The sequence below is a fragment of the Cetorhinus maximus genome, chromosome 6 (assembly GCF_964194155.1).
Source record: "Cetorhinus maximus chromosome 6, sCetMax3.hap1.1, whole genome shotgun sequence".
Taxonomy (NCBI): Eukaryota; Metazoa; Chordata; class Chondrichthyes; order Lamniformes; family Cetorhinidae; genus Cetorhinus; species Cetorhinus maximus.
Window position 1 is genome coordinate 137,714,783 of NC_135884.1, and position 20,997 is coordinate 137,735,779.

The 20,997-nt window shown below is 40.6% G+C and overlaps 1 protein-coding gene across 3 annotated transcripts in view; it reads left to right on the forward strand.

Moving 5' to 3' along the window:
* Positions 1-19,107, forward strand: part of wfdc1 (WAP four-disulfide core domain 1) — a 47,845-nt gene extending 28,738 nt beyond the window's left edge. The window contains exons 4-7 of one of the 3 annotated variants that reach the window (XM_078544574.1): positions 1,948-2,088; positions 4,570-4,620; positions 13,538-13,612; positions 18,235-19,107. In XM_078544574.1, the coding sequence (XP_078400700.1) occupies positions 1,948-2,088; positions 4,570-4,620; positions 13,538-13,596 (251 nt within the window). In that variant the 3' untranslated portion in view covers positions 13,597-13,612; positions 18,235-19,107. Of the gene's footprint in view, positions 1-1,947; positions 2,089-4,569; positions 4,621-5,500; positions 5,593-13,537; positions 13,974-18,234 lie in introns of those variants that run through there. The other 2 variants (XM_078544573.1, XM_078544572.1) reach the window with 2 other exon arrangements.
* Positions 19,108-20,997: the final 1,890 nt, after the last annotated feature.

The following is a 20,997-nucleotide window of genomic DNA, read 5'->3' on the forward strand; positions in this document are numbered from 1 at the left end:
TTAAAGCTTGTTGTTTTTGTGCCCCCATTTCAAAAACAGGAAAGGGTGTTGTTACTACACTGGGAAATTTAATTGGTTTGGTCAGATTTCTGGAACTAGTTGGAATTATGTGCTCCCACAATTCTATTAGATATAGTGCAGCCTGTTTCTGTTGCTACGACTAGCAACATATAGATTGTTACACAAACTGTCCAATACAGGGCATCTTCTGTATTTTATAAAATATAGATATATAATGCCAAATATTTTACAACATTTTGCAGTTTATATAGTCATCCCTATGTATAAAGAACTCCAAATATTGGGGCATTTGAACTGAAAATTAAAAAGCCAATTGATCCTTTTAAAATGCTTGCTGAGTTGACTTTTTTGTAGTTCCCCTTTTATTTACATCATACATTAATAGCAGGAATAAGAAAATGCAAAACTAGGAAAAAAGCCTGTTAATAGTAATAGCTGTTTAAGCATATTGTCCCCTTTAACAGTTCATTAAGCTGTGCAAATAAGTCCAACAGTGATTAAGGGCATTTACTGCCACTCATTAATTGAACGTATGAATGATAATGAATAATTGTCATTCAAATTTAAATTGGATAACGTTTCGCTTTTCATGACAATGACTTTATTCAAAGTCATCATTTTGAAACATTCTAATTCTCAGCACGAGAGACGTGAATAATAATATTTTTTTAAAAATAACTCTGCTCTATAGGCCTCGAACTGCCGACAGTTTGAAAACTATATAAATCGTTTGGTCAAACACCAGTTTTTAATAAGCAATGAGAGCTGAAGATTATTCCTCTCGCTTACACATTTAAGTATTAATGTCTGTTAGTGCACTATAATAAATGCAAAATACTGCAGGGGTGCTGGAAATCTGAAATAAAAACTGAAAATGCTAGAAAAACTCAGCAGGTCTGGTAGCATCTGTGGCGAGTGAATCAGAGTTAATGGGTAGAATTTTAAGGCCCCGTTTTGGCAGGGATGGGGCTGTAAAATGCGGCGGGCCGTTATTAATCCCGTTGACGACAGCGGGAACGTAAAATCCCGCCGTCGTAAAATTCTGCCCAATGTTTTTCCGCTCTGAAGAAGAGTCATAGGGACACTACTTTAGGAATGAAGTGGCATTGGAAAGGGTTGCAGAAAAGATTTACGGAGTGATTCTAGGGATGAGGGACCTCGATTATGAGGATTGGGGAAGCTGAGGCTCTTCTCCTGGGAGAAGGTTGAGAAGAGATTTGATAGAGATGCTCAAAATCATGAGAGATCCAGACAGAATAGAGAGAAACTGTTTCCTTTGACAGAAGGGTTGAGAACCAGATTTAAGGTGATTCGCAAAAGAACTAAAGGTGACATGAGGAATTTTTTTTTCCCCCCCGCAGCAAGTGGTGAGGGTCTGGGGTGGGGGTTTGACGGTGGTGGAGGCAGTTTCAATTGTGGCTTTCAAAAGGGAGTTGGATAAACACCTGAAGATGAGAAATTTTCACAGTTACAGGGACAGGACACACTCTCGCAGAGAGCCGATACAGACACAGTGCCCAAAAGGCGCCTCTCTGTTCTGTAACTATTCTATGATGCAAAGAATTCGAGGACATTCGTGAGACCACGCCTAGAATATTGTGTACAGTTTTTCTTCTCCTTACTTAAGGATGAACATACTTGCATTGGAAGCAGTTCAGAGAAGGTTCACTAGGCTGATTCCTGGGATGAAGTAGTTGTTTTATGAGGAAAGGTTGAGCAGGTTGAAAAATACAAGAATCATTTACCTATTTTGCATATTCACTGATTCTTTTTATATCTTATTGACAACCTAACATATAAAGCATATGTTGAAAATGCTTGTTCTGTGTTTGACTTGCACAAATGCTAACTCTTTTAATCACATGCTATAATACAGTCACAGCATTGGATCATGTCAGTTTATTTAGCTATTTGTCTGACTTGCAGCTGAAGCCTGTAGTACTACAGAGGATGGAGATGAACCCCTACATTGTCCCACTGGCTACGAATGTCACATCATAAATCCTGGGAATCCAGCAGAAGGAATTCCAAATAGAGGGCAGTGCATAAAGCAACGAGGAAATAGTGGTCAGTTAATATTTCACACATCCTCCTATTGATACTGTGGTGACTGTACATAAGCGTTTGTAGTGTTGATAATTGAATCTTCGACCACAGATAACTCAAACCTAGGTCTGAGCTGATTGGTGCTTATCTGTCAGGAATGACTCAAAATAATGTAAAACCTGAGCAATGATCCTTTACTTAGTCAGTATTAACTTTGTTTGAAGTGCTGAAACTGAGTGGTCTCTAAAAGTGGCCAGTTTGCCCTGCCAGTTTATATGGCCCAGAGAGAGGGGCCTTCCCTCCAATTTCTTAAATCTAAAGTTTAAAAAATGGCTTTTGGAGCCAGGTCAGCGTTGTTTGTGGGGAGGGGGTGGCAAGCCCCCTCTACAAGGCAGCCTGTGGTTGTTCCTGAACCAAGGCAGGCATTCAGGGAGGGTCTCTAGGCCTGGAGCACTGACGCCACCTCAGTTGGTTCTTATTGAGCCTTGACAGCTACTCTGAGTGCAGGCAGGTAGCCCTGCCGCTTCCTGATCCCACCTCCATATACATGGCCTAGAGATGGGATGGAGCTGGGAACCACCACACTAGCCAAGGGAGCTTTTTTGTTTTTCTCCAGCCCACCTCCAATCTGGCCCCAATAGGGGCCAAAAGTCCAGCCCAGAGAGTCAATGAAAATTTGCTATCTGACTATACCACTTAATCATAGTAAAGAGGAACTTCTGCCCACTGCATCCAAATGCCATCAGAATCAATCAGGATGGATATATCTGAAAGGGATAGAGTGAGTAAAGAACTATGCTGTGAGGTGCTGATGTGTCTGGATACAGTTGTGCCCAGCTCTTCATTCTCTGGCACGTTTGGGGAAAGGGAAAAGGAGAACAGATTACATTGGTGTCCTTATGCAGTCTTGATGTATTGCTTTCTGTAAAGTAGCTCGGTAAATTGGTTCAGTACAAGCTTTGTTGGAAGTGACTGGATAAGAGATAGTGGTTTTCCATGAAGTCGTCCAACACATTAATCCCTTATATTCTGTTATTAATGGAAAATAATAGCTTCTCATGCTTTAACTTGATAGGCAATAATTCCACCCCTACGATACATGGAAATATTATTACTCTTCCATCCTCTCTTGGCTGCCCTGTGCTCTTCAGTGCAGGATGGAGCATTCCCCTCTCTGCAATATTTTTTCTAGAAAAATTTCAAAGGCTTTATTTGAACTAGTTATTCTGTGGCTCCCTCCTGTATTTTGCAAAGAAACATTTAGCTTTCCAAAGCTGCAAATCACTATGCCTGTCTCCTGGAGCTTTTTGATGCTGAAGATGCACCAACGTTCCTGGCCATTAAAGCATAAGCAGTTTTGACTTTGGAATGGAATCTCACCAATAGTATGTTGTTGATGAGGTTGACCCCAGAAATGCCTGCGGGGGGTCAGCATAATTATGGTAGGGCAGTTGGTCTTCCGACTGTACCCAATATCTTGTCACGTGTTCACCTGATCAGACATCTGTTATTGCCTGTCTTTTGTCCCAGAAATCTCAACCAGATAGGTTAGCATGTAGCCACAGTAGGTGATTCAAACTTTCTATAGTTTTGGATTTTGTCCGTTATAGCTCACTGATAGCTTAGTTGCCAATGCATCAAAAGGATATGGATGCAGTATTGAGGGAGTGCTGCACTGTCAGAGGTGCCATCTTTCAGAAGCAATGTTAAACTGGGGCCTATCTGTTCGCTTGGATGGACTTAAAAGATCCCATGGCACTATTCAAAGAAGTGAGCAGGAATGTTCTGACCAATAATTATCCCTCAACCAACATTACTGAAACACACTATTTGGTTATTAACTCATTGCTGTTTGTGGGACCTTGTGGTGTGCAAATTGTCAGCCATGTTTTCTACATTACAACAGTAACTACACTTAAAGTATTGCATTGTTGTAAGTGCTTTGGGACACCTGAAGTCATGATAGGAATGACGTATATCCTGAAGTGATGAAAGGGACTACATTTTTGCATGTTTTATTTTCTTTATTTTAGGGAATAGATCTTCATAATTAAATACAACGTATTCACTGTCACCTTTATCTTTGAATTATTATATTTATATTCAGTTTTCACAAAAATCCTTCACAATGGCTTAAGGCCTTTTTCATTGAGGAGAATCTCTCTGGTTTGCCCTAATCAATCCAACAATTCAGTATTATTATTCAATGCAACAAAGCCCTAGTTCTGAGTTTTTTGGATAACCAACAAACAATACTGACATACAGGGGAAACACACTGTTCCAACACCATTACCATTTATTATCTGAATTAGCGTAAAATGGCATATTATTTGAGCCAGGAACCCTATAATTTCCTCATCTTTTGAAGCAAAAACAAACCCCTAGACTTCAGAAAGCAATGAGCTATTTTGACACGCAATGTTTAAAGAGAGAATGATATCCAGGTTAGTTCACTATCTCCTCAAAAGTTATTCCTAATTACTCTAAATGTCTGTTTGCAGATGGGCGCAATTTAAGACCGAAAATGTACAAGGACTATAAGGATTATTTTGGTAAGAGCATTTAAGTAGCAAATTGAATAATGTACTCACTGATTACATTTTGTGTTACAAGCCCATGGGGACCAATAACTTTCTTTCAAAAAATGAATTTTCCGTTCCCAGCGACCAACGGAAAGAATCTCACAACAAGATTTCATGTTTTAAAGACTTTTGCTGTAACAAACTAAAATCAACATAGACTAAACAGACTTAACAGGCAACTAATATAACAAACTACAGAAAAGGTACTTCCCCATTAACTAACTAACACAGCCAAAATATTTTATGACCAGTTTGTATGTTATGGCAGGCTTCTAGCAAATATTTAACCTTGAAGATTAAGTCCCACACACCTCCCGGCTTTTCAGCAGGCTCCCTTCCCCCTGCAACAACACGATGAGTCTTCCAATGCTGTTTGAAAGTCACTTCACCCAGTCTTCTGATTATCAAGAACTGACTTCCATCAGCAAGACCAACTCAAATAGCTCCTGGGTCCTTAAATCTCCACAAGTCCCATCTCTTCAAGCAGAAAATCATTCCACATCCTGTTCGGTGGCTAACACAAAACAGTCTTTTCCCTTTGCTTTTCACAGCAGCAGCTGCTGTTTCCATCTCCTTCTCCAGGTCTCTGAGTCTCAGAGTTTATGTCCAGAAAGATGTCAAGGTGTGAAACATGGCATTTGCTTTTCTATTGGCTTTGGCTTAGGCCTCTTTCCTAATGATGACCAGGTTGCATGAACCTGTCTCCAGGCAGAGTTCAGTATGATCTCACCATTCCCCATTCCAGAACATTGTTTTACCTTAAATGAAAAGAGACAGTTTAAAACATGGCTGCCTTATAAAGTCTCACATTTGTAACATGTGGAAGACTTATTTCTCCTAAAGTTAATAGAATTTCAGAAGCATGAGAATATTCCGAGCTGCATTTTCCTCTTCCAGTGCAAATGCAGTAGAGCTTTGGTGGGGTGAGATCCACCCTCTCTCCTCACCTGCATCTTTGAGCCAGGCCTATTTACTGTTGCCAGGATAATTTAAGTATGATGGGAACATGCCTAGGCCATGTGGGGTACTACCATGATATCCATTTCAAAAGAGGAAGGGTAATTGCTATAGTGCCCAGCAATAAAAATGTAAAGATGGGTTTTATTCAAATTTTTGAATTTGACTAAGGCAATTGATCATTATCACCCAAGTCCAAGTGTTCACATAATATTTAATTGCTATCCTAATGATACACAACACCACAAGACACCAAGGAGACCACGTATTTCCTTCATTAATGTGGCATTTCAACATACCCGTCCAAATGTGCTGGAAGGAAATCCTGGAAGTATTGATGACTGGCAGCATGTCTTCAAAATCAGTCCTGGTTTTACATCCTCCCCAGCTGCCCCAGTAACACCTGAAAATGAACAGTAAAGTGTGGAAAAGGCTTTTTCTTTTAGAAAGCTACAGCCAATAAAGAAACTTGAGAGTTAAAGTACTTAGTAAACTAATACTTTTTTTCTTTCTTTTCCAACTTTATTTTTGTTCACAAAATCGCATGCACGTGTTTTGTAAGGTCAGGTTTATGTTTTGTTGCACATTCCTTATGAAGAGTATCTGGTGCAGTGGGGTTGTCACTAAGGTTATGCACATGCTGAGAGAAGTGCCAGAATTTGATTCCACTTAGCTCCCATGAAGAGTCCTTTGGTAGATTTTCAGCTGGTCACTCTGGTATAAAACTGGTATTGTGATCAACTGGCCATTGTAAAACCCACTCAATTTTCATTTCCACTGAGATTAACTGTATAAAAGGGGACAAATCTACAAAGTCCATTTCATGCCCAGACATCAGGTTAAACATCTACCCTCCAGCTCCTAGATAATGCTCCTGCCTGCTCTTGAAATGTTGAATGTCAGTGATTTGGAATAAAAACAGAAAATGCTGCAAAAACTCCGCAGGTCTGGCAGCATCTGTGGAGAGAGAAACTAAGTTAATGTTTAGAGTCCAGTATGACTCTTTGAATACTGAAGGTGGAACTAAAACTATTGTTAATTCATGCTGTAAACACAGTGAACAAAAATAAAACTGCAAGCAATAAAGAAGCCAATGCCATCAATCACCTACCTGGTAGAGCCTGTGGTACCATGAGCTTGATATATAATAGCACTACCATTCAGCAAATTAGGACTAATAAATTCCCACTTTACCAAATGAACCCCACTCCTCCAGTAGAATGAGAATAATTTCGTATACATTTTTTTGCCCACTAATATTAAATGCAATACTCTATGTGGGCAAAACTGTAGAACCTTAGCATATTTTACACTATTATTCCGGATATATATCCCAATGTTCCATTTGTCTTGCTGTATTGTCTAGAAATTGAAAATGATGAGCCTGAGAGAACTCAACTTCCTTTCTAAACCTGTCTTTATGAATTCAGCTCTATTCTGTATTTATAATGCACTTTTTTCCTACTAATGTAGAATAAATTTCTGAAATTTAAATTTAATTGGCCATTTGTTCATCCAATACTTATGCAAATCTTTCCTAGTATCCACTGTCTTTCCTTCTCTTTTAGTACCGTTAGAAAATTCGAGAAGCTTACCTTTGTTTTCTAGTTCATGTAAATTAGAAACAATAAGGATCAAAGGATTGATCCTGCAGAACTCCTCAGTTTCTTCCAGCAGATTAATATCACACCTCCCATAAGTACCGCATTTCCTATTTGTAACAAAAAGTTCCTATTCGGTCACACAGTTGTGAAGCTTGTGAATTTCATTTAATTAGAAGTCTTTCAGTGTAACTTTGTTAGAAGCACTCTGTAAGTCTGAGTTAAAAATCTATCATAAAATCAAAATACTGCGAATGCTGGAAGTCAGAAACAGAAACGAAAATTGCTGGAAAAAGCTCAGCAGGTCTTATAGCATCTGTGGAGAGGAATACAGAGTTAACGTTTCGAGTCCATGTGACTCTTCATCGGAACTAAAGAGAAATAGAAATGTGGTGAAATATAAACTGATTTAAGCGGGGTGGGACAGTGATAGGTGGAGGCAAAGGAGAGATTACCAAAGATGTCATAAACAAAAGACCAAAGGGGAGTTAACGGTGGTGATATTAGCTAAAGGATGTGCTAATGGTGACATTAAGGGTATAAAGCAGGATAAGCAAGTGGCAGATGGCACTATTGGGGGCAGGGTGGGGGGAAGGGATCGAAATAGACTAAAAGGTGGAGATAAAACAATGGATGGAAATAAATTTTAAAATAATAATAGAAATAGGTGGGAAAAGAAAAAAATATATATATAAAAAAATATATATATATAAAAAATATATTACAATAATTAGTAAAGTGGGGATCAAAAAGGGAGTGAGGATGGAGGAGAGAGTTCATGATCTGAAGTTGTTGAACTCAATGTTAAGTCCGGAAGGCTGTAAAGTGCCTAATCGGAAGATGAGGTGTTGTTCCTCCAGTTTGTGTTGAGCTTCACTGGAACATTACAGCAGGCCAAGGACGGACATGTGGGCATGAGAGCAGGGTGGTGTGTTGAAATGGCAAGCGACAGGTAGGTCTGGGTCATGCTTGCGGACAGACCGAAGGCATTCCGCAAAGCGGATACCCAGTCTGCATTTGGTCTCTCCAATGTGGAGGAGACCGCATTGGGAGCAGCGAATGCAGTAGGCTAAATTGAGGGAAGTGCAAGTCAAGTGCTGCTTCACTTGAAAGGAGTGTTTGGGCCCTTTGACGGTGAGGAGAGGGGAAATCCTTTAGCTAATATCACCACTGTTAACTCTCCTTTTTGGCCTTTTGTTTATATCATCTTTGGCTATCTCTCCTTTGCCTCCACCTATCACTGGCCCTCTATCCAGCTCCACCTGTCCCACACTCCTTGATCAGCTTATATTTCACCACATTTCTATTTCTCTAGTTCTGATGAAGAGTCATACGGACTCGAAACGTTAACTCTGTCTTCCTCTCCACAGATGCAGTCAGACCTGCTGAGTTTTTCCAGCAATTTTCGTTTTTGTTAAAAATCTATCATATAGACTTTATTTGCAAGATCTTCAAAAGAAGTCATACAGGTTGATTCGAACAGATCATCCTGTCCAATATCTATACCTTCCCCATTACAGTAGCTTCCAGCATTCTATGGATGGTTGATGCCGGGCATTAAGTTTATATTGGAGTTTAGACTTGGATGTAAAGGTCAGTCCTTGATTACCGGGGTGCATGACTTCTAGAGGTAACAACTTGCATCTTTCTTTGGTGTCCATATTGGCTAAACTTCCATATGAATAGATTTCAAAGGGATAAAAGCCATAGGGATATCTTCAAACAACTGTGAAAAGGTGAGTGGCTGAATCCTGGGCCATGCCTTCACAAAAGCAATGTTAATGTCTATCATTGGCACACAAAGAGGGAGAAATTAAATGTGCCTATCTACTAAAATGCATTCTTTATTCAAGCAGAGAGCACCAATTACATCATTGGAGAGGGAGGATTTGCTAAATCCAGTAATATGAAGGAATTACATTTATATCAGTCAGTATGATCAAACTCCACATCACTAGTAATTTCAACTCCCTTTATTAATTTTCCTCCCTCACATTGTTGAACAGAGAGGCTCCATCAAACCAGCCTACTAATCAGTTTGGAACATTTTTTTTTTATGTGAAAAGCCATAGAACATTTTTAAAGTCAAATGTAATTGCCTTTTGCAACAAGGGAGCATAAGTTTAGGATTAACACTGAGCAAAATAGGGAGTTTGCAAGATTTTATTTTATGCAATGGGCTATTTGAATATGGAATGCATTACCAAAAGTGATGATTGAATTGAAGTGAGACACTTAAAAGGGAATTAAACATAAAGAAAAATGTTAAGGGAATAAGGGATAAAAGAAGCAAAATAAGATTAGAATAAATAGCTCTGTGGAGCTAGCACTAGTCTGCAAAATGGACTATATGCCTGCCTCTGTTCTGAAATTTCAATCAATCTAATTCTTTGTAATTATCACTCTTTAGTGTACAGATAATGAACAATATGCCTTTTTGCTAAAATCTCTTACTGCTGTATAGCTGTTCTAGTGTCAGCTGTGGCTCAGTGGTAACTGAGTGGGAGCAATCCAAGCAATACAAGGTTGTAGCTTCAGGGGTTTGAGCACATCACCTAAACTGGCACAACAGTACAAAATGGAGGAAGTGCTATTCCGTTAGAGTTGCCATATTTTGGATTAGATAAACCAAGGCTCCATCTGCCCCCTTGTGTGAATGTAAAAGATCCAATGGCACTACTCAAAGGGCAGGGGAGTTTCTTTTGCTTAGTGTCCTAGCCAAAATTTATCCCTCGGATAACCCTAACCACCAGCAACCCCTCCTTGCGTGCCACTGGACCCCCCACCGCCCTGGCCTGGATTTCATTGTGGGAGCTTGCTGCATATAATTTTGTTGCCATGTTTCCTATGTTGCAACAATGACTACACCTAAAGTTCTTCATTGACTGTAAATCATTTTTAGACGCACTGAGTTTGTGAAAATTAAGCCTGTCTTTCAGGCTTTTCTCTTCCTGTATAAATTAAGTCCTCTCAGCTTAATCTCCTAGGTAGATGGCGCTGTTGCTTGCTTACCTTTGAGGCCTTGCAGCTTCAACCCAAGAAGTTTGCAGGATAGCGATTATTCTCCGTGGTGCAACCCAGTTTAAAACTTTAGGGCTGTTTGCCTTCCAGTGCTGCGACTACCTCCTCTCACTCCTGCCACCTCCTCCTCCACTCTTCTGAGCTGCAGTTTCCTGGACGACTAGATCTCCCCGCCACAATCCCCACCCAAGGCCAACACTCCCCCTCCCCTGGTGAAACTTTTCGGAGGGTGTCCCCATCCATTTAAATAATACTCCCTTTCACATTGTCATTATCCTTCATCCCAACCACTAGCTTCAAAGAGGATGAAAAAGAAGCCTCATTTCATTTTTGCATTGGTCAGACTCTATCTGGAGCACTGCATTTAGTTTTAAACACTACACCTCAGGATGGATACATTGACCTTGGAGGGTTACACCACAATGATACCATGGTTTAAGGGGTTAGATTGAAGATGGGCTAAATAAACTTGGCTTGTATTCCCTTGAGTTTAGAAGGTTGAGGGGTAATCTAACTGACTTGTTAAATTATAAAAGGATTCAGCAGAGAAGCTATCCTCTGGTGGGGGCATCCAGAAAATGGGGGCAAAATATTAAAATTAGAGATATGCCTTTTGGGAGTGAAATCAAGAAACCTTTTTCACAAAGGCTAGTGGAAATCTGGAATTCTCTCAAGCATAGAGGCGTGGATGCTGGTTTTGATTATCAAAACCAAGATTGGCAGATTTTTGTTGGGTAAGTGTATCAAGGGGAATGGATGAAAGGTCAGCAAATGGAATGGAGGTACAGATCAGCCATGAGCGAACTGAATGGAAGAAAGTCTTGAGAGGCTGAATAACGTACTCTTGTTCCTGAGGTCTATACATTTTCCTGGCCTCACCATAACCAAACTTTAAAATGTTGTATAGTCCCACATCCTTAACACTGGTCATATTACTTTATATTATTAAGTAAGAACACATGGCATTCCAATGAGGATCTTGTGCTAATCTGCATATCAAGCAGATGTTTGGCATCAGATAGTATCTGTTCTTCTTCATTGGGGCAATTCCCTCTGTCACCAACACAAATAAACAAAATATCTAAAATCTTTTTTAAAGGGGCACAAACAATAAACACCCACCCACATCATACAAAGAGAGAGGAAACTCATCATAATAGTTGCGCTGTGAACTATACAATCCATAAGACGTAGGAGCAGAAGTAGACCATTTGGTCCATCAAGTCTGCTCACCATTCAATGAGATCTTGGCTGATCTGATAATCCCCAACTTCTCTTTCCTGCCTTTTCCCCATAAACCTTGATTTCCTTACTGATTAAAAATCTATCTCAGCCTTAAATATACTTAATGACCCAGCCTCTACAGCCCTCTGTGGTAAAGAATTCCACAGATTCACTACCCTCAGAGAAGAAATGCCTCCTCATCTCTGTCTTAAATGGATGACCCTTTACTCTGAGATTATGCCTTCTGGTCCTGGACTCTTCCACAAGGGAGAGTCCCTTTTGATGTCTACCAGTTGTGGAAGGCATTGAGCAGACCAGCAGACGCTGTGCGCTCCTCCAGGGTCACCTGTGCGAGATCATATCTGCAGAAGAGACAGTTGGTCAGAAACTTTGACCAGCCGCAACTAATCTGGACCTGTGGGTGGCCACCTCAGCAAGGCCTCAGATACTACTTAAGAGGCGCTGAGCCAAAAATGTTGTGGCTTTGCCTCTCTTTGGATGGAAGCCTAATGACCTGGAGTTCTTTGTTACCATGGTCATGTAAACAAAAGATTGTAATTAGGACTCAACTTTCACACTAAGCACAACAGAATGTTGCCAGAGTTTCAGTGCAGGCAGGGACATGGTTCCAGTTGGTGGTCCCTCACAGGAACGCAAACAACTTAAGTTTCCTACACAAACCTTTGGTCTGTTTTAAGCCTAACCTCTCCTTTCCGTCATCTGCATTAACGATGCCTCGTCCTTTCAACACTCGTCACCAATTTTGAACCACAACAAACACAGACTTGATGGCTTACTGATCTACAAAACGTACCATTTCATTGGTGGAGACTAAGGGCAGAATTTTACATCCCGCGGGTGGGCGGGCACGCGCCCGACCAGATTGGATGTAAAATAGCGCGCAATGACATCAGGTGAGTGTCCTGACATCATTATGCACCTGCGCAACATTTCAGTCGGCGGGCACGCGCGTGAGTTGGCGGTGCGCCCACCAACAATTAAGAGGCCTATTAAAGCCATTAAAGTATTAATTTACAGCTTTTTTTGCTGCCCATCCAACCTTATGGTTGGCGAGCGGGCGAGTCGGCCAGGTGGCCTTTGCATTTTTCAGGAAACCTCATCCAAGGACAGGACGAGCTTTCCGTAAGTAAATTTTTTTTTTAAATTAAAATTTTTGGGCAGAATTTTTACAATGCATATGTTTAGGCGAGTGAGCCCGATGTGTGAATGTTTTTTGTTTTCTGTATTTATAAGTCTTTATTTCGTGGTTTTATATTCTTCAGCTCCCTGAGGTAACTCTTTGCCTTCAGGGAGCTTTCACTGCGTGCTCCCCCGCACCAACTTCAGCTCTCGCCCTCTTCCTGACCCCTTCCTGGCAGCGCCAAGCTTCTCAGTGCACGTTTCATGCTGGCTGGCCATTAATTGGCCAGCCAGCATGAAACTGCAGGCAGCGGGCCGTTTCCTGGCCACTTCCGGGGCCCGCCTACCCGACGACCCGCAAATCCTGCCCTAAACTATTTAACTGATGTGTCAAGGAATCTAGTTGGCATCTCTCTCTCACTCTCTCTCAACTGATTTCCAAGGTCAAATGTGGAAAAGTGACACTAGGTTCAGTATGTGGTTTGTAGTCAGGCATGTCACCTGGTTGGCAACAGACCTAACTTCTTTTTTCCACAACACAAGGCACCACATAAAGAGTTGGTGTAGCACCATAATTTTTCACTTCGTGTAGTAAGAAATAAGTGCAGTACATTTTAGTGACGGTGCATGTTAAGATTTTTAAATCATTATGCTATAATAAATTTTAAAGACATCATTCAAGTACCCTTACTAAAGGTTTTCTTCCCCCTAAAGGAACCATTTCACTCTCCAAAATTTTAAGATTTAACATTTATGAAATTTCATTTACATGACCAGCGACACTCTGAACTGAGTAGTATCATTATTCATGCTGTTGTTATCTTTTCTCGACCTCTAGGCCTCAGAACGACATAAATCAATTTCATGGCAGTGAACAAACTAACTGAGACAATATTTGATTTGAAATCAGTACATTTTGTAACATGTCTATTTTCATTTTACAGGAACTAATTCTAATAATGCAGTTGGCTACAAAAAGCACCACTATAAACATCTGGGCTAAAGTTGCCAATGTGAAGGTACAACAAGATCTGTTTTAAGAACACAATGTGATTAAGAGCATGCTTCCCGTAATTCTACAACAGTATCAACTGTTTTTTAAAAAAATACAGGTAACCTGGATCCTTACTCTGTGAGTCACATAAGCCTCATCATTAATTGCTCATCAAGTTAAAGCCCAGAATTTGCTGGCAAAATGATGACGAGTTAAAATCGCACATTGGTATTAGTGTGTAAAAACTCCCATCAATTTGTGGCGAAGAGACACACAATGAGCTGTGAATCGCTGCAAATTGCTGGATGATTTGCCATTAATCTTTCCTGCAAATGTTGAGAAATTCCTGCACTTGCGCTGTGAAAATGAATTAAACCAGTTAGAAAGTGGCTTCTGTTTAACAGCATATTAATGCAGTAATTTATGTTTCCAATGGTCTTCCACTGAAACCAGTTAGCAATTAAATGACAATTGTTCTGCACATGCCACAGCGCACAACCAGGATGCAAGTTAACCTGATCGTTTAACTGATTAAAATGATTTGTTGTGGATTCTTACTGGGAATGAAGTCAATGCTAAATTCAATTCAGCCTGCCAGGATTTAGAGTTATCAACTGCCCTCCCCACTCCCCGCCCACCTCAAAGTTTGTGGGTCCACTAATTTCTAAGTAACTAATAATTACCGTGCTGGTTCCAAAACAAGCAGAATATTTTGAATATATAAAAAATGTATACTTTCATATGTATCAGCAACAGCATTCAATTCATTCAGTAACTTAAAAATGACAATCTGAACCCTGGGTTAAGAGGCTGTTTTTTTGATCCCTCTTATTCCATAGGCCCAAAAAAACTTTGATATGTTTTCCTCCCAGTAATTCAGTGATAAACTTTATAAGCAGATGTTCAATCTGTGACTTCAAAGCTTTGCTAACCATTCAAATCCTTATATTCCAATGGTTAAGGAGATAAACTGTTAGTCCCATCACTCTCCAAGGTCCCACCTGCTCCGTTGACCTCTCCGCGTGTTGCTCAACTCACACCTCCAACAATTAGCTCCAATTAATTTTTTGTGTTGCTGAAGTTGGAGGTAAACAATCCAATTCTCGGCACTCACCAAATTTTCAACTCCAGCAAATTCTGGGCCAAAGAATTTACCCACTTTGAAAACAATTACTCAGGCAGAAAATTATAGACATGATAATCTGGATATTGCAATGATGGCGAAACTGTTAGTGTTCACCATCAATATTCTGTGAAACTGACAGCAACTTCTGGCGTACACACATATATGCAATTAAACACAGAAATCCAGAAGTTTCTGTCAATGATTCTCTGCGTTTCCACAGGGTACACTATTGAGGTCCTTGCAGATGTGAATCAATTAAAAATCACTGATTTGACATGAACTTCCACTTTTTACACTGTCGCTCTGTAAAACAAAAAAAGGAAAAGCTGCACTTGTTTAATGAGGTGTGGCTGGTTTTGTAGTGACAGACTAAGTCACAATTACTTCCCAACAACTTCTCTGGCCCTGGAAAACTAATTTTATATTTGTGGACTTCAAAATTTCACTCATGATAAAATTCCATATTTAATAATTCCAGTAATATAAAGTATATATTTTTTAAAGTTTATAATAATTCAGCTTCAACCTAACCCATGTTGTTCCAATCTTTCTTTCACACTCTTTATCTTTCACTTTTAAAATAATTTTAATTTTTATTTCCTGATTGCTGTTAGAGATTGCTTCAGTGTGATTGGCTATTTAGATTGTTCCATTATATCATTGTTGTTGGAGATCAAAGATCTCCTAAAATTATTGCCAGAATTAAGTCAGTGTTGGGAAGGGGAAATCCATGCCCAAGAGATTGCTAGATTTGTGTGGGCAGTTTAAGGTCAGCAGTGAGTGATGTCATTTACCCACTAACCACAAAATCCAGGCCAATAAGTTTAAAATTGATGATTCATAAGCTGCTAAAATGTTCTGTACTGTGGGTGTCATGTGTTATAACCATCAGCATTGCCATATATAATGCAAATCAAGAGACAACAGATGTGCTTGGACAGTAGATATGACATAGTTGAGTTAAAAAAAATAGGCTATGTAATATTTTTATTCTTGATAGTGAAATACATAATGTAGCAAGTTTCACAAAATTAATACTACCAGTGCAAAATTCAAATGCAGAGTCATTTTTCTGAACATTGCCAATGGTCTTAGAGGTCCAAAATGTCATTTGTGGTGCGCATAAACACTTCTGGTGTGAGTTGTGCTGATTGTTACATTGATGAACCATTAACGCACATGCAGTTTGCATCCGATAGAAGTATGTAGAGTAGGCAGATCATTAAAACAACCGGTGTGTAACACTGATTTGACACCAGGAACTGCCATTTGGAGTTCAATGCTCCAGCTAGCATTGTCTCTTAATAATGTGTTCAGCAGCAGGAAAGACACCCCACCAATGCTAATTAGAGGTCATTGACCACATTCAGGTTAGTTGCTGATTGATTTCTACTGGCCATTGCTATAATTGTGCAAGTGATTGGTGCTTTCTAGAGCTCTTTAGAGTTGTTAATGTCTACAGGGAGTAGTGTGACGTGTATTCGTTTCTCCCCCCCTCCCTTTTTTTTCAATAATTTATATAGATTCTTCTTTTCCCACCTATTTCCATTATTTTTAAATCTAAAACTAAAACTTTGTTAGTCTTTCCACCCCACCCCCACTAGAGCTGTACCTTGAGTATCCTGTCTTCCATTCTTAATTAGCACTTTTCTTAGACAATATCACCACCTTCAACACCTCTTTGATCCTTTTGTCTGTGACACCTTTTGATTATCTGCTCCTATCACTGCTTGCTTATCTCCACAATCACCACACCCTCAACTTCTCTCTCCCCCCGCCCCCCCACCTTAGACCAGCTTATATTTCGCCTTTCTCCTAACTATACTCAGTTCTGCCGAAGGGTCATGAAGACTCGAAACGTTAACTGATTTCTTCTCCACCGATGCTGCCAGACCTGCTGAGTTTTTCCAGGTAATTCTGTTTTTGTTTTGAAAGACTGGGTCCTGACTTGAAGTAGTCTGCACAAACCAGTTGTTCTCACACATATTGGTGCAATAGTAGGTATTCCCCTTGGAATACAGCATGACTCAGAGAATGAACAGAGGGCACACACAGCAGGGAAAGCTGCCAGGAGGAGAAGAGCTCTCACTTGGAGGCCATAAAGGCCCAAGGCATTCAAGGAACAATTCTTTCACTAGAACCTCAGAGGAGAACAATGTGCAAGTCATTTGCGTTTCGGTAAAAACATCCTCCACTGATATCTACTACCTGCTGCAGCTACCACTTAAACCTGAGCAGGGCAAGGACTGCATTGCCAGAACGTAACTATGAAAGTTTATGGATTGGCTCTTTACAAGACGGAGTTATTTGCAACATCTTGCAGTATGCCATCCATTATTGTGTAAAGGAGATGGAGGGAGGTGGTGGCATAGTGGTATTGTCACTAGACCAGTAGTCCAAGGCAATGCTCTGGGGATCCGGGTTTGAATTGCACCATGGCAGATGGTGAAATTTTAATTAAATAAAAATCTGGAATTAATGATGACCATGATTTGCTAATGTCCACAGCAAAAAAAAAAAATGCCCCCTAAACAGGGGCAATTAGGGATGAGCAATAAATGCTGGCCACATCCCATAAAAATGAATTTTTAAAAAATCAGAGGCGCTCCACTCCCTCAATGTGACCACGTCCAGCAGGTCAATGCAGGTATCCTGGCAGCAGTCTTGATATCTCTGTTCAGCAACAGTCTGCTGTGCCATCTGCACTTAAACCATGACAGTGGTTACTTGGCGACAAGGGCTGATGACTTTGCTGTGCAACTCAGGCACGTGTGGGCAACATGCTTTCAATGAAAACCATGTTGCTACATGAGATGCGGTAGAATAGAATGTGTGGTAGATCACTGGCAAAAAGAAATAATGCTTCTGCTGCCAGGACCGCTCTAGAGGAACCCTGCAGTATTCGATGAGGCATGTGTCAAGATTTGTGGTGGTATGTTGTGTTCACAATCTCAGCATAGTGAAGAGGAGGAAGGGAGTAGATGGCCTATTTCTTGTTGGGTTGTTCATACGACCAGCAAACACAACCCTAATTCCCCATTCACCAGCAGTTCCTTTGTCACTGACCATCATGGGTTGTGCAATAATAAAAGCCAACAGAAAATAAACATTCCAAACAAAATTTATAATTGCATACAAATATCAACTAATCATGCTTTTGTGATCCCTTGCTGCCTCTCTTTTGTGTGCCTTCACCTGTCCTGCTGCTACACAGTGCGCTCCTAGTGACTGCAGCATAGCTGGTGGAGGGCTGCTGACTTTTTGGGGAGGGGGGGGTGTGGAATTGCAGATGGCCTTGCAGGATGACTTTGAGCAATTCTGGTTGAGCTGCAGACTGCATCATGGGAGACAGTGGTCTGGGTTGCCTGGCTGAGGTGGTTAGCAGAGCAGCAGGGGTGGGAGCATGCATGCTGTCATCCTAAGGACAGCACTGCCACTCCCCTGAGGCAACACCTAATGATCTGTAGGAGAATAGATTGCTGCAACACTCTGCAAGCCCCTTTAAACACTGATATCCACAGGTTTCAGATTTCTCCCACGACAGCAAGCTGAACTTACATGACAGAAATTGGAACTTCCACTACAGCACCCAGACATTGGGTGGCTTCTGTTGATCCTGCAATGAAAGCTGAGTCATCAGACATCAGTAGCTGCTGCCTGATTGGGTCCACAAGTTTGCTAATAGAGTTGGCCACCATTTCCATGCTGGAAAATGTTATGGCACACCTTTAAAAGGTGTGGTCATGTTTCCAAAATATAGCAGTGTAAGGGGCATGATGTAACATACTATGTGACCTCTGTATGCTGGTAGTCTGAAGAGACCTGTCCAGTGCAGACCTCTAAGCCTGGATAAACCATCCTTGAATAAAGAATCCACGTTATTATGCTACTGATCCTGTCTTGAGTGGCTAGTGCATTTGTGTGCATAGGAGTAACTATCATTGTGGACAGTTGGTGCCAGGCTCCTCTGTGCCCTTTGACGTTGCATGCAGGCTTTCTGGCCAGCCTGCCAATATATCAAGTTTTTAATTTTGCATATCCAGCTGCCACCTTCTGTAGCCTGACCCATCAAAGTGCTCATCTGAGTCCTATGCACAGAACTCATTTGAGATTTCACCATCTAAGGAGCTGGCACTTATGCTATGCCTTGGCTTCGGACTGTTCATGCTTTATAATTCACGCCATGCACTCCACCTCTATGCTATCCACTTAAGTATGTGAAGTACCAGTACTTGACCTGGTGGCTGCAAGTGAGAGATTGGGTGATGGCGTTTCTTCATTATCGCTGTTGTCTTGCTCTTCCACTTGTTCTTCCATCACTGCCTGGCTAGTTGCAGTTCTTGAAAAGGAGAAAGGCACAGGGTAGGGTTGTGGGGAAGAGATGTCCGGGGGCGGGGGGGGGGTGCGTTGGGGGGCACATAGTAAGAGGTACAAGCTTACATCTTCTGAAGCTTCTGTAATAGGTGAGGGGGAAGTGGCATGTGAGAGGGTGGGTGAGGTTGGTTCTACATCTTCACCCTCTGTGGTTTAGCCCTGCTCTTGGCCTAGGCCTCAGCAATAGCTGCTCCAATGATGGCATTCACTGCCCCCTCCATTAGGTGAGGACATGAAGTCACACTTATCCTCCACCCAATAGCACCTGCTGCCTCCATTTCTGCATCACCTTGTCTTGCAAGAGTTGGAAGTAAGCCAGTAAGTCTGCTATAATGTGTTCAAATGATGTTGCTTTCATGGTTGAACAGCTGGCAATGAGTGCAAGGCTTGCAGCAGTACTAAGTGTGAGTCCTGATCGATGAGATTTTTCAGTGATGAGTGGGCAGAGTGCATTGAGTGGTGTCTGAGCCTAGTGGTGCATTAGTGAGATATTGCATTTGAAGTTGCATTCACTGACCTTGATCGCTTGAGTGAACTTTTTGCAGCACTGCATCTAGGACTTTGCAGCTTGACTTCTAGCATTAGCCTCCATAGCTATCTGGTCCCACTGCCTTCTTGAGAGTTTGTCTGGAAGGCCACCTGCAAATCCACCATCTCTCTTTTCTTCACCTCTTCAAACAAAGCTTCAAGTGCAGCGGTGGAAAATATTGGAGCCCACTCTCTCCCATATTCCATTTATTCATTTTTTGCCAGGTCAGAATTAGTTGTATACACCTCCAGCAGAATGCACACCATCCCTCTCCCACCCTTCACCCACCCCATTTAAGAGATGCAGGCTGACTTTAAGTAGTGCAGTGTAACTTTAACTGGTGCTCTCCTCCCACTATTTTGGGCCCCCTGCTGAGACTACAGCTGGTCAACAGCATAGTTAACTTTCCCTGCATGCTACAGTCATACTGACCATTAGGGAACGATGCTAGTATACTGCCTGCAATAAAATAAATGGCCATGGGTCAAAATGCATATTGATCCTTGAGCCTATTTTCAAAGGCTATTAAATTTAGCTCCTTTTATATTGTGGAGTATTTGTATACATTAATTATTCTATAATTATGCACTGTCAATAGAAACAGAAAATGGTGGAAATGCATAAAGTCAAATCAGCATCTGAAAAACATAATAAAATTGTGGGTGTAAGTTATCTACCCTTCTCTTTCAAATACTGATTGACCCAGTACATTCCCAGTATTTCTTGTACTTTAAAGTATATAATAGCAATTAGTTATTTTCCTTCTCTTTTTATTGTTTTTCATACAACTTACATGGTTTGCATTGCAACAATGTTTTCAACAATCTTTCAAAGCACCACACGTTAGATTCTTTAAAGTGTTAAAATGTACGAAATGTTTCATACATAGTATTTAAATTAAGTGTAAAATTAGAGGTTATATTCTTAATGTGTTAACAAAAATAACACTATGCTGGACCTCAATTACACAGTAACACCTCGTGTGAATACTGAAGTCTATTTTTGATTAGGAATATCTATTACTTGTAAACTCATACCGAGTTCCATTACATGTATATGAAGAGGAAAGAGGGTTAGAAACCTATAAAAGGCAGTGTTTGGTATAATGTGAAATGCTAAATTGTTACTTAGAAATTAACAACTTAACATGTTATTCAATAGCAAAAAAATAAATCAGTTGTCACATAGCACACTGTAACCAAGGAAGCTGGCAACTGAACTGATTGACCAAAGGATGAACTGAAGAACAATTTGCTTGTCCTTGGTTACAGTGAGACTCTTGCTTGTCTTTTATTGCTTGCTTCTTTTCAAATGTAAACTAACTGCCATCAAGTCACATAATTTAAATAGAGCAAGAAAGGAAAAGATTTCCATTCATACT